Raw genomic sequence first — 14,159 nt, forward strand, 5'->3', positions numbered from 1 at the left:
AACTATCAAGGAAATTAAGAAGAAAAATCAGATTTTTAAATTTGCCTACATATTTACCATTTCTGGTGATCTTCATTTCTTCGTGCAGATCTGAGTTTCCATATAGTATCCTTCCTTTTGCCTGAAGAGCATCCTTAACATTTCTCATAGTTCAAATCTGCTAATAATGAATTTTTGCAGCTTTTAAAAATGTTTTAATTTGCCTTAAGTTTTGAAGCATATTTTAATTGAATATAGAATTATAGGGTTTTCTTTCAGAAATGGCATGCTTTATTTGTAGTAAGTCATCAGTAACTCTTTTTTTTTTTTTTTTTGTTATACTTTAAGTTCTAGGGTACATGTGCATAACGTGCAGGTTTGTTACATATGTATACTTGTGCCATGTTGCTGTGCTGCACCCATCAACTCGTCAGCACCCATCAACTCGTCATTTACATCAGGTATAACTCCCAGTGCAGTCCCTCCCCGCTCCCCCCTCCCCATGATAGGCCCCGGTGTGTGATGTTCCCCTTCCCGAGTCCAAGTGATCTCATTGTTCAGTTCCCACCTATGAGTGAGAACATGCGGTGTTTGGTTTTCTGTTCTTGTGATAGTTTGCTAAGAATGAAGTCATCAGTAATTCTTATGATAGTTTCTCTGTATATGGTTTGAGGGATTTTTCTTGGCTGCTTTAAAGATTTTTATTAATTTTCAACAATTCAATTATGATGTGCCATGGTGTCCGTGTGTGTGTGTGTCTTGTTTAGGGTATGTGGTGGTGTTTTTTGTTTCCGGGACAGGATTTCACTTTGTCGCCCAGGCTGGCTGTGTTGTTATTTACAGGTTTTGTTATATTGTGTTTTCATTAAAATTACTAAACACACTTATAATACCTATCTTAAAGTCCTTTTCCTTGAATTTGATCATATATTGCATTTCTGGATCTGTTTTTATTCACAAGACTTTCTCCTTTTTATAGATTACACTTGCCTACTTCTTTATATATCTAGTTTGTTTTTGTTTTTGTTTTTGTTTTTTAAGACAGAGTCTCTCTGCCGTGCAGGCTGGAGTGCAGCGGCTCACTGCAACCTCCACTTCCTGGGTTCACGCCATTCTCCTGCCTCAGCCTCCTGAGAAGCTGGGACTACAGGCGCCGCCACCTTGCCCAGCTAATTTTTGTATTTTTAGTAGAGACGAGGTTTCACCATATTGGCCAGGCTGGTCTCCAACTCCTGACCTTGTGATCCACCCGCCTCGGCCTCCCAAAGTGGTGGGATTACAGGCGTGAGCCACCACACCTGACCATATCTAGTAATTTTTAAATAGATGGTGAGCAGTGTAGACACCTGCTTATATGTGGATTTTATGGTCTTCCTTTCAAGAAAGTTTTGTCCCAGCAGGCAACTAATTTACTTGCAGATCAATCTGATTGTTTTCAGCGTTGTTTTTAAATTTTGTTAGTGCAGGTCCAGTAAAGCCTTTATGCTAGGACTATATTAGCCCTACTCATAAGATGTGGCCTTTCTGGAGTTTCTACTGAATGCCTGGTGTATTCAAGAAGGTTTCAATACTCTGAATAGACAAAATGTTCATATTTTTCAGATGTCTGCAAACTTTGGTAGTTGCTTAATTTATGGTTTTTCAGTAGTTATCCTTTCACTGAAAATTGTCTGGCCTCAGAGGGTCTTAACCTGTCCATATACAGCTTAACATTCAGCCAAAGGCTGTTCACTTATTCATTTCATGAAGGAATTTAGAAGAGACTCTATCCTTCAGTCTGATACATGACCTTAATGGTGTAGGCCAGAAATTCTTAATTGTTTTATAAAAAGGAGTTAATTCTATTTCCCAAAGCTCTGAGGTCACAGAGAACTGATTTTAAATATTCCAAACCAAACAGAAAACAGAGTACCATTATTGTCCATGTTCCATTCCCTCTATAAAATATGGGCAAACAACAGAGAATTAACAAAGTGTGTATAGCAATGGTAACTGATGGAAGTGTATCATGTAGACAGGCCTTCAAACATCTACTGGCATATTAGGAAGTATTGGATAAAAACATAGGTTCATAAAACTATAGATCAGCGGAAAAGGAATCGACTGCCCATTGCATAGTGCTAGACCAACTGGTTATCAAGCTGGGAAAAAAGGTAGGGTTAGATTCCCAAAATCATACTGCCCAAGAAATCAATCCAGATAGATTCAAATCCAAGTATACACAAAACATTTTTAAAGTCTCTGTCTAGAGGAGATTTTTAAAAATAGGCATAAAAGGCTTAAACTACAAAAGAAAAAGCTATGACCTTAAATTAAAATGGACACGAATACCAGAAATTAAAAGACAAACACCTGAAAGAGATGTTTCCAACACAGTTAACCACAAATGATCAGTATCCAGAATATATAAAGAACTCCTACAAATCAGTAAGAAAGATAGCAACCCAAAAGAAAAATGGTCAAAGAATATGATGGGGCCATTTCCACAGAAAAGGAAGAAAAGGAAAGTAGAACAACTGATAATATATCAAATGATAACCAACCTTTAGGTTTTAGGTTCTGAAAATTCCTACAAACTTCCTTCACTCAAAACAAAACTTTTTGATACAGCCAAGATAAAATGCCTAACTAGGTAAGGTTAGTTGCTTGGTGTAGGCTTTCTCTACTCCAGTACAATAAAATTAGACTTATTTGAAAGGAAAAAAATGCCAGGGCTATAATATCATCTAATTTTTCCTTTTTGTCATTAGAAAAATTTCACACAGCAGTTAATGTTTAAGGTATATTTTCCTCAACAGGCAAAGAGAACTGAATACTGTTCATACTACTTCTTCCCCAGAAGTATAGTGGCCAAAGCAAAGGAGATTTATGGAAGGCAATGATTAACCCAGTGAACTAACCTAGGCAGTCAAGCAACCGATTACCTCATCATTTTCAAGAATCAACTGCAGATAATAAGATGGCAGCAGGAGAGAAATATAGGAAGCTCTTGGCATGTGGCAAACTGCCTTGGAAGGGAAAGAGAAACAGAAACTTTTGAGCTGGATTTAAAAACTCAATGAGAATATACTTCTCTCTGAAGAAAAAGTGTTAACAAGAATGCAGGTGGGAACTACTAGAAAGGAAAGGTAGGGAGTGGGGCAAGGATTAAGTAACCACTGGGTGCTATGCTCACTACCTGGGTAATGGGGGTCAGTCATGTCCCAAGCCTCAGCATCACGCAATATACCCATGTAACAAACCTGTATACGTACCCCTGAATCTAAAATATAAGTTGCAATATTTAAAAAAACAGATAAAATAAAGAAAATTAAAATTATTAAATATATTTAGGAATTGGAGTATTAAAGTTACTCTTAAAACCTTACAAAGAAAACCATTTTTAAAATATTTTCTGTCTGGTTATTCTAAATGATTAGGACGGTATACCAACAATTCACCATACGCTTTTACTGAACACCTAAGTATGTACAAGGCTTTATAAAAGTAATGTGGATTTCAAAATGAATTAAGTATGACCTCTAACTTTAAAGAGCTGGGGATAGGGTTGGTGCAAAAAGTTATACTGCAAGACAGAGATGGAAACAAAATGCTTAGGGAGCCCCCCAAAAAAACAGAAACTAACTGGAATGGATGTGGCAAGAAAGGCTTCATAGAAGTGTTATTTACACCAGTCTTTAAAGGATGGGTAGGAATTCAACAGACATAGGAAAAGGAGACTAGAGAAGGTAGAGTACACAAAAAAATAGAGGGAACAGTTTAAGCAAAGGTATGGGACTCAGAAAAAGCATAGGATAAATTCAGGAAATGCCAAGCATATGAGTGGGACTGAAATATAAGATTCATGGTAAAGAGAAAGAAAAATGGGAAATAAGTCTAGAAAAGAACAATGGAGACAGACTGAGGAAGTCCCTTACCACAACATAAAAAGTTCATTTTCAGCTGTGGGGATTCAAATGATTTTGTGCTGTACAGACATACATAACATAGCCCTTTACTCTCAGATGGGCCTGTGTATGAGTTAAGTTTCATTTTAACTTGTGCTATCTTGTGGTCATTAATCCACCAACTCCCATAAGAATTAACAGTTAATCGGAATAAATGCTGAGGTTGGTTAAATGCTAAATTTTAAAACAGATCCAGCTGCTCTATAGTCAATATGATTCTGTTAATAGAGTGACAATATAATTTCTTGTACAAACTGGATTATTGAGAATAAAGGTGGTTCCTATTAATAATAATGCTAGTGTAAATTAGGAACATCCCAACACACTGGGATGAAGTGACCTTAGTTATAAAAACTCCCAAATCAGCTGGGCATGGTGGCTCACACCTATAATTCCAGCACTTTGGGAGGCCGAGGTGGGTGGATCACTTGAGGTCAGGAGTTTGAGACCAACCTGACCAACAAGGTGAAACCCCATCTCTACTAAAAATACAAAAATTAGTTGGGTGAGTTGGCAGGCACCTGTAGTCCCAGCTACTCGGGAGGTTGAGACAGGAGAACTGCTTGAACCCAGGAGGCAGAGGTTGCAGTGAGCCAAGACCACGCCACTGCGCTCTAGCCTGGGCAACGGAGTGAAACTCTGTCTCAAAACAAACAAAAAACTCCCAAATCACAGGGACTCTACTTCTCTTCCACAAATTCCCTTCAGTGGGAATCTCCTTTTATAAAGCCTTAGGATAATCTAGTATTTAATATTGAGATTAGTGGCTATGGCATTTTAAAGAGATAGGCATATATTAAAAATGAACAAATCTACTCTTTGTATAGTAGCAGAGACTTGAAGGATGAATAACTTCGTGTAAATCTATACGAGACTTCTTTACCTTAACTAATGACAACCATGAAGACACAAAAACTACTGATTGCTAATCTCACAAGTATAATTAGACTCAGATGGTATTTCCTGAGCTTGTGTTTAATTTTTATATTTGAAAACAGAGTTAATTTTCAAATATACCTACCATTCCAAAATATATTAATCTTTGTTTTAGCATACTGAAGGAAAAAAATCTGTTTATTGCTAAAATTACAGAATACATTTGATGGTTTGCAAAAGACTTAATACGAGTGGTTGCAAAACTTAGCCTTTAGCCTCTTGCCAAATACCATACCACATGTGTTCTGAATCACCAGCAAACCTGGATGCCCTCATGTGAGATTATTTCAACTCCAACTTTCAAATGCTTGCTATCAGAAAACACTTATAGAGAAAAATGCAATCTCACTAACTAGCAATTAATAAAGAGACAAAGCAAACCCATGGTCTTAATGAGCAAATGAATCCAAAAACTTCAAATGTCAGGACTCTAGGAAAGTAATTTAACCTCTATTAACTTTTGTCAAAGTCTACGGCCTGATTAAAGATGGTTTTTACCCTGTAAAAAATTGTTAACCTCTTCACATTAAAAAAAATTCACCTTATGTCAGGGGTTGGCATCAGGTGTAACAGGACAAATGGCAAATATTTTAGGCTCTGTAGTTCACAGTGAATCTATGGTACAATGACCTGCTGGCTGAAGCATGACAACAGCCATTATAAGTAATCAATGTGAAGGGCTGTGATCCAATAAAGTTTTACTTAGAAAAATAGGTGGCTGGACTGGACTTGGCTCACAGACTGTAGCTGGTCAACCCCTCTTTCAGAATATAAGCTCCTTTGTATTCCCAGTGCCTTGGGCAGTACTTGACACATACTAGATGCTCTGTAAATGTTTACTGATCATATTATTTAGTAAGCAAAAAATTAACCAAATGTCTCTACTACTATACAAACACTGTGTTCATTGAGTATTGAGACTTAACTTCCTAAGTTAGAATTTATAGGTTATTTCCCACACAAAATCCTTACTTTAAAATTTTTTTAATTAAAATTTTTACTTTAATTGTATTATGAATTATGGAACACTATCATGTCAGTATTGAACTCTGTTCACCCAAGATATGAATTTTCTGGCTCCTTGGGGCTGTTCCTATAAATAAGCAATCCAACAGTCTAGTGTAAGGACTAGAGCTGAATGGTCATGTTGAGTTAAGGCCACAGTTAATACCCTAACAGGCAAGTGAGAGCCAAAGAAAAATGGGAAGAACTGTGTGGAAACCGGTCTGCAGAGAAAACAATGGAAGAGAAGTGAGACTTGTTTATACCATGCAACGAAGATCTGTGAGATTTCCCTATATTGTAATAATAAATCCCCTTCTTATTAGAGGTTTTTTTTTTTTTTTTTTTTTTTTTTTTTGAGACAAGGTCTCGCTCTGTTGCCCAGGCTGGAGTGTAATAGGGTAATCTTGGCTGACTGCAACCTCTGCCTCCTGGGCTCAGATGATCCACCTCAGCCTCCTGAGTAGCTGGGACCACAGGCACGTGCCACCACACCCAGTTAAGTTTTGTATTTTTTGGAAAGACGGGGTTTCGCCATGTTGCCCAGGCTGGTCTTGAAATCTGGGCTCAATTGATCCACCTGCCTCGGCCTCCCAAAGTGCTGGGATTACAGGTGTGAGCCACCATGCCTGGTCATTTTCTTTTCTTTCTGAGACAGGGTCTCACTCTGTCACCCAGGCTGGAGTGCCGTGGCACAATCACGGCTCACTGTAGCCTCAACCTCCCAGGATTAAATGATCCTCTCACCTCAGCCCCCTGAGTGGCTGGGAATACAGGAGCACACCACCACACTTGGCATTTTTTTTTTCTTTTTAATTTTTAATAAAGATGAGGTCTTGGTATGTTGCCCAGGCTGGTCTCTGACTCCTCAAGCAATCTTCCTGCCCCAGCCTCCCAAAGTGCTGACTGAGATTACAGGCGTGAGCCACCACACCTGGCCAATTACAGCTTTTTTGAAAGAGCTTGTGGTCTTTGCAAACAAATCATTCCTGAATAGAAAATGGAATACGAAACACTTCAGAGAGGATTTAATGCTTGAGCTTAAACTTTAAAAATGAGCAGGCAGGGTTTTGAGTCAAGGTGAAGTAACAGGGAATAAATTTACCCACTGCCTGAAATAACTAATAAACAGAAAAGCATGTAAATCAATGATCTTTACACAGTAGACATTGGCCAGCATAGGACAGTAATCCCTGAGAGACAGGAAACAAACATTGTAAGTCCTTCTTCAATAGCTCCTCACTTAGAGCTTTCATGGAGCAGAGAGATAAGAAACCTGGGTGGAAGCTTGTAATCTCCCTGAGTGGAGGAAACAAAGTTGAAGGCCAAGCTTGTTAGAATTTGCCTGGTAGAGTACCGGGAGAAGAGAATTGCAAAGAGGCAGACAGGAGTAGATCTGCAGAGGGTTCCCTCAAGTTTTTACTGAAAAGTATCAGCATGTGCTTTGTACCTAAAGCATTCCTAAAGCATGTGCTTTAGGAATGTACCTAAAGCAGAAAAATAAGTAACTAAAATGGGAAGAGGGAACAATCCCAAGGGCTCACACAGTAGCAGGAGTAATTTATGTTTCACCTAGGAAGGAAACATACTTCACAAGGCATCGAGTAGAATAATCATAAGATTACTGACTCAGTAGTTGGGCAAAATTAGCTCTAGTTAAGTATGCTCTGTTCCCACCCAACTAAGCATAAAAAGACTTGGAAGGATTATACTATTTCCAAATAACTTAACAGTGTCCCAGAATAAAGCTCAAGAATATTTCTAAAAATACAATGATATCCAGAACACAAGGTAAAATCCACGTCTGGCATCCAGTGAAAAAATCTAGGCATGTAATAAGCAGAGCAATATGAGCCATAATGAGGAAAAAATGTAGCAATAGAAACAAGCCAGGAAAGGATACAGATGATGGAATTAGTAAGCAAAGATATTAAAATAGTTATTGCAACTGTAATCTATATGTTCAAGAAGTAGAAGAATGCCTAAATGTATTAAATAGAGACGCAGACAATAAAAAAAAATCAAAATTTTCATCTCATGAAGGATGAAAAATAAATGAAGAGGAAAAATATGAGTAGAATTAAGAATATATCAGAAATGCCAGAATTAAAGATTAATAAACTTGAAAACAAAGTCATACAAACCATCCAAAATGAAGCACAGAAAAAGCCTGAAAATACATGAACAAGGCTGGGTGCAGGTGTGGTGGCTCATGCCTGTAATCCCAGCACTCTGGGAGGCTGAGGCAGGAGAAATGCTTGAGGCCAGGAGTTAGAGCCCAGCCTGGGCAACACTGTGAGACCCCATCTCTACTAAAAATTAAAAATTTAAAAATTGGCCAGGCACGGTGGTGCCCACCTGTTGTTCCAGCTACTCAGGAGGCTGAGATGAGAGGACTGCTTGAGCCCAGGAATTCGAGGCTGCAGTGAGCCATGCTTGTGCCATTGCACTCCAGCCTGGGTGACAGAGCAAGACCCTGTCTAAAAAAAAAAAGAACAAAACATTAGTATCCTATGTTACAACTTTAAGCAGGCTTATATATGTATAATTTAAGTTTCTGCAGTGGCGGCTAAGTGCTATATACGATTACCAAAAAAAAAAAAAAAAAAGGTAGAAAAGTATGGGCTTAAAATGGTACACAGAGCAAACTATTACATATTATGGAGAGGAAGAAAGTAATGAGAAAAGCTGTACATTTGGACCATTAAAGAAAAAAACTGTGAAAAGACAGAAATCGTTTTACATTTTTGTAAATCACTCTAACGTCTGGGTTTCAGAAGAGAAATCTGGGTTCTCATATCTGCTTTTGTCCAATCTGTTGCTTATGCTGTTTTGGCTGGGAAAGACAACCAACCAGTCTGTGTTATGCAGAAAAGTGGAATGAGATATTACCTATAAACTATCCTAGTCAGCTCATAACAGAAAGAATCAGAGAGGCTATTTATTAAATTTATCCCACACAGGTGATAAGGCAGAAAGGAGACAGAATCATAATGAGTTTCTATGAAAAACATTATAGGTTCACAGTTCTTCCTGCAGTATAAGGGGATACTCTCGGTCTGAGCTGGGTGTTAGTTAAATTCTAAGTGTAAGAAGCCAAATTGCCAGAGGTCACAGAAGAAAAGGGGGAAAGGGACCAAGTAATGAAATTACAAAGGTGGAAAAGCCAGAGCAAAGTTGAATCTAGTTCAGAATATCTCACAATATTGTATTTATTATATAAACCAACATACTTCAAGTTGAGTGAGAACATTTTAACTGGTTTTGTCATTCGTATTTATATAAATCTGTCACTTTCCCAACTTCTTCTAGGCTTAAATTCCCTAACAAAAGGCATTCTATAACATTCATAATCCTCTCAGGTCTGATTCACACAGAACCTATGTTCATATCAGTAACTCAGAAAATGAGTGAAAGATAATTTTTAGGTACACTTCTGACAGGCTGGCTTACATGTTAAAAGTGTTACCCTAAGAGCAATTATCCCTGGGCAGATACCAACTATAACCAGGAGATCAGAAATTAAAATCCTAGGGCACAGAATAGCTCTGTGTTGCCTTCTACTGATACTCTGCCCATATCTAAAGTAAATGTTGGGCCAAATACTGAAGGAAATTTTTATAAAGCTACTTCACAGCTTAAAATAATCAAATGATCAAAATAATCTCCATTAATATTTCTAAAAAGAAGTACCTAATGATAACTTAGAAATCAAAACACAATCTGGTAAGAACAGAGGACATAAAACTACAAGAAAACAGAAAACATTTGATATTTTAGGTTAGGCAAAGATTTCTTAGGTCACCGAAAAGAATCAATCACAAAAGGAAAAAAAAGAGAGAAATTGGACTTTATCACAGTTTAAAAACTTTACTCTTCACAAGATACCACTAGAAAAATAAGAATGCAAGCCATAGACTGAGAAAAAATATCTGCAAAACATATATCTGATAAAGGACTTGAGTCCAGAATGAATAAAGAACACTTTCAACTCAATAAGAAGAAAAACAACTCAATTTTGTAAAAAAAAGATTTGGATACGTCACCAAAGAAGATATGTGAATGGCAAATACGCACATAAAAAGATGCTCAGATTCTTAGACCTTAGGGAAATGAAAATTAAAACCACAATGAGATATCATTACACTTTCACTAGAAAAGACAGAATTTTAAAAGACTAAGTATAAACAAATGTTGGAGAGGGCAGGAGAAACTGAACCTCCCATAAGTTGTTGGAGCTAATGCAAAATGGTACAGCTACATTGGGAAAAAAGTCTGTTTCTTATGAAATAAACTTATAAACTTACCATTTAACCCAACAATCCCACTCCTAAGTATAAGAGAAATGAAAGTATATAATCACACAGACTTGTACATAAATGCTTCATTCATAATAGCCCAAACTGGAAACAATCTAAATGTTCAGCACCTAGTGAATGGTATATCCATATAATGGAATACTACTCTGCAATTAAAAAAAAAAAAGCATTAATTCCTAGGACAACGTGGATGAAGACACATAACTACATAACACATGGTTCCATTTATATGAAATTCTAAAAATGGCAAAACTATAAGTGATTACAGTGATATAGCAGATAAGTGGTTGTGAGGGACCAGGAATAGCGAGAGAGGTTTTACTAAAAGGAGCACAAGGGAACTTTTTAGGGTGACAGACATATTTTATACACCATAACTGTGGTGATGATGGTTATATGATGGCATATGCTTGTCATAACTCATCTAACTGGTGCATTTTATTATATGTAAATTATACCTCAATAAAAGTGAGTAAAGAGAACAGAGGAGTAAACATATTTGCCCCTCATATTACCTGTCACTCACCAGAATTTATCAACACCTGACAGAAAATAGCAATAGGTAGGAAAGTAAAAATGTGGAAATCACTGGAAAGAACAAGAAATTGATAAAAATTATGCAGTCAAGACAAAAAACAATGTCATTCTTTACATATTTTAATATATAATAATGTAATATATAAATATATATTTTAACCATTCAATAATAAGAACAATTTGATTCTAAAAGAGACCTTGATCAATCCAAAATACCACGTGCTTTATCAAAACAGTATTTCTTACAGTAGATTCTAAGGGTTACCTAAATCACAGGCATGAACATATTTCTGGGCACCACCCCAGACCTACGCCATCCATCACACTTGTAGGTAAAAAATAAGACCCCATTTTAAGCTGTTTCCAAATAAATTATTTTGCAAATTTAGTCTGACAGAACGACTTTATTAGAAGTTCTAATGTACACGTGTGTACTCACACATACATATCAACTGGGTTTGCAATTATGCCAGGTTGATAGTATTCAATAGCACATATGCTTTCCTTATAGGAAAACAGAGGTAACTCCATTTCATGGAGACGCAGGGGGCTCAAATGGGATTATCTAGAACATAAGAGATACTCAAGGTTGTACTGCTCCCCAGTCATCCTGGACTTGGATAGGAAGATCATTCTAAGCAGGTAAAAAAGACTTTTTGACCTTACCAAGCCTGAAGTCCCACAATGCCATACTGCCTCTGTTTTACTGCTATATACTGCTTAGTAGCAGGTGACAACCACTTTGGTTATTAATTTTAGTTAATATTTATACTATCACAAGAATATTTCCTTTAAATATGTGATATTTTAAAGTTATGTGCTATGGCTGGGTACGGTGGCTCACGTCTATAATTCCAGCACTTTGGGAGGTTGAGGCCGGTGATCACTTGAGGTCAGGAGTTTGAGAACAGCCTGGTCAGCACAGTGAAACCCCATCTCTACTAAAAATACAAAAAAATTAGCCGGGCATGGTGGCGCATGCCTGTAGTCCCAGCTACCTGAGAGGCTGAGGCAAGAGAATGGCTTGAACCTGGGAGGCAGAGGTTGCAGTGAGCCAAGATCGTGCCATTGCACTCCAGCCTGGGCTACAGGGCAAGACTCAGTCTCAAAACAACAACAAAAAAGTTATGTGCTAAAAAGGATGAGTTTGTGTCCTTTGTAGGGACATGGATGCAGCTGGAAACCATCATTCTTAGCAAACTATCACAAGAACAGAAAACCAAACACCGCATGTTCTCACTCATAGGTGGGAACTGAACAATGAGATCCCTTGGACTCGGGAAGGGGAACATCACACACCGGGGCCTATCATGGGGAGGGGGGAGGGGGGAGGGACTGCATTGGGAGTTATACCTGATGTAAATGATGAGTTGATGGGTGCTGACGAGTTGATGGGTGCAGCACAGCAACATGGCACAAGTATACATATGTAACAAACCTGCACGTTATGCACATGTACCCTAGAACTTAAAGTATAATAATAATAAAAAATAAATTTAAAAAAAAATTAATCAATTTTTCAAAGCCAAGAAAAAAAAAAAGTTATGTGCTATCTTTCCTCCCTTACTTTACAAATTCAGTTGGTTTCTTAGACAATTTCCCATAGGTTTACACTCAATTTAATTTCAAACTTTTTTTTTTAATAATAGAGACAGGGTCTCACTATGTTGTCCAGGCGGGTCTCAAACACCTGGCCTGAAGCAATCCTCTCGCCTTAGCTTCCTGAAGTGCAGGGATTACAGGCCTGAGCGACTATGCTGGACCTAATTTCAAACATTTAAAAAAATAAAGTACTACCATGTCAAAAGAAAACAATTTAACAATAAAACAAAACAATGTTGGGAACTACAGAAAACAAAGCTGAGTAAACAGGCCAAGGTCCTTACCTTCATGAATTTTGTCTTTTTTAAAAATGTGGTAAAATATACATAAAATTTACCATTTTAACCCTTTTTGGGTATACAATTCAGTGGCATTAAGGACATTCATATTATTGTGTAACCATCACCACTGTTCATCTCCAGAACTTCTCTATCATCCCAGACAAACTCTGTATCCATTAAATAATAATAAATCCCCATTCCTCCTCCATCCCACCCCCGGTAAACACTATTGTTTCTTCTCTATAAATTTGACTATTTTGGTATCTCATATAAGTGGAATCACGTATTTGTCCTTCCTTCCTCAGTTTTTTCTAATTTTTTTTGAGACAGTTTCCCTCTTGTTGCCCAGGCTGGAGTGCAATGGCCCGATCTCAGCTCACCGCAACCTCTGCCTCCCAGGTTGAAGCGATTCTCCTGCCTCCTGAGTAGCTGGGATTACAGGAATGCACCACCACGCCTGGCTAACTTTGTATTTTTAGTAGAGACAGGGTTTCTCCATGTTGGTCAGGCTGGTCTCGAACTCCCAACCTCAGGTGATCGACCCACCTCAGTCTCCCAAAGTGTTGCGATTACAGGCGTGAGCCACCATGCCCGGCCATTTTTTCTCATTTTTAATGCACGTGTAGGCAATAAGCACTAAGGACACAAAGACTGGCAGCATACTGAATCTGCCCTCATGAAACGCACACTCTAAGAGGCAAGTCAGACATGTTAAAAAAACAAAAAGTCTTGCAAGTTAATGTGATCACTGCTTTAACAGGGGTACAAAGTACAATGATGGCACAAAGGACTGATATGACTAAGGGAAGTCGGGAGACGCTTCACAGTGTAGATGATATCTCAGGACAGTCTTGAAGTATGAAGAATTCACCAACAGAAAAGGCCATTCCATCCAGAGGAATGGCATTCAGTCGTTTCATAAGGGATGACACCACACCAAACACTGAAAACCTACGACAGGCCAACGTACCTGCTTTCATTAAGCTAACATCACATGCAAAGTCATGAGGTATATACATTTGAGCAAGAGCAAGCAGTTCAGACTGAAAAGCAAAGTGCTTGGGGAAGAAGCAGAAGATGAGGCTGAAAAGATAGGCAGGTGCTCGATCATGAAAAAACTTTATGTTGTCTAGAGTTTTATTTTGGGTTATAGGCCAGGGCTATAATCTAAAATATATAAGGGCTGAATTTGAAAACAGGTAAAGTTAGAGACAAACTGGGAGGTCATTATGATGATCCATGCAAAAGTAATGACACCTCAATTAAAGCAGTAACCATGGAAATGGACAGAGAATGGATCTGAAAGTCCACAATCTACATGTAAATGATTGTCACCTGTTTATGATTAAACACAAAGAAATAATTTCTCTTCTTCAATAAATATCTATCAAAGCCCCATAATGTATTTAAAATTATTGAGAAAAACATATTAGAATAAAAGAACATAATGCATTTTCACTTTTCTTTTATATATGTGTGGGTGTGTAGAATCAGGGCTCCAATTACAACCAGGTGCCACATAACAATGTTTCAGTCAAGATGGACTGCACATGCAA

The 14,159-nt window shown here is 37.7% G+C and overlaps 1 protein-coding gene across 5 annotated transcripts in view; it reads right to left on the minus strand.

Moving 5' to 3' along the window:
• Window positions 1–14,159, minus strand: part of LOC105492089 (REV3 like, DNA directed polymerase zeta catalytic subunit) — a 189,405-nt gene that overhangs the window by 148,561 nt on the left and 26,685 nt on the right. The window contains exon 1 of one of the 5 annotated variants that reach the window (XM_011758975.3): window positions 58–412. The exons of the other annotated variants lie outside the window; for them this stretch is intronic. Coding sequence (XP_011757277.2) covers window positions 58–148 — 91 coding nt within the window. The 5' untranslated portion in view covers window positions 149–412. Of the gene's footprint in view, window positions 1–57; window positions 413–14,159 lie in introns of those variants that run through there. 5 annotated transcript variants of the gene reach the window in all.

This window comes from Macaca nemestrina, chromosome 5 (genome assembly GCF_043159975.1).
Source record: "Macaca nemestrina isolate mMacNem1 chromosome 5, mMacNem.hap1, whole genome shotgun sequence".
Taxonomy (NCBI): Eukaryota; Metazoa; Chordata; class Mammalia; order Primates; family Cercopithecidae; genus Macaca; species Macaca nemestrina.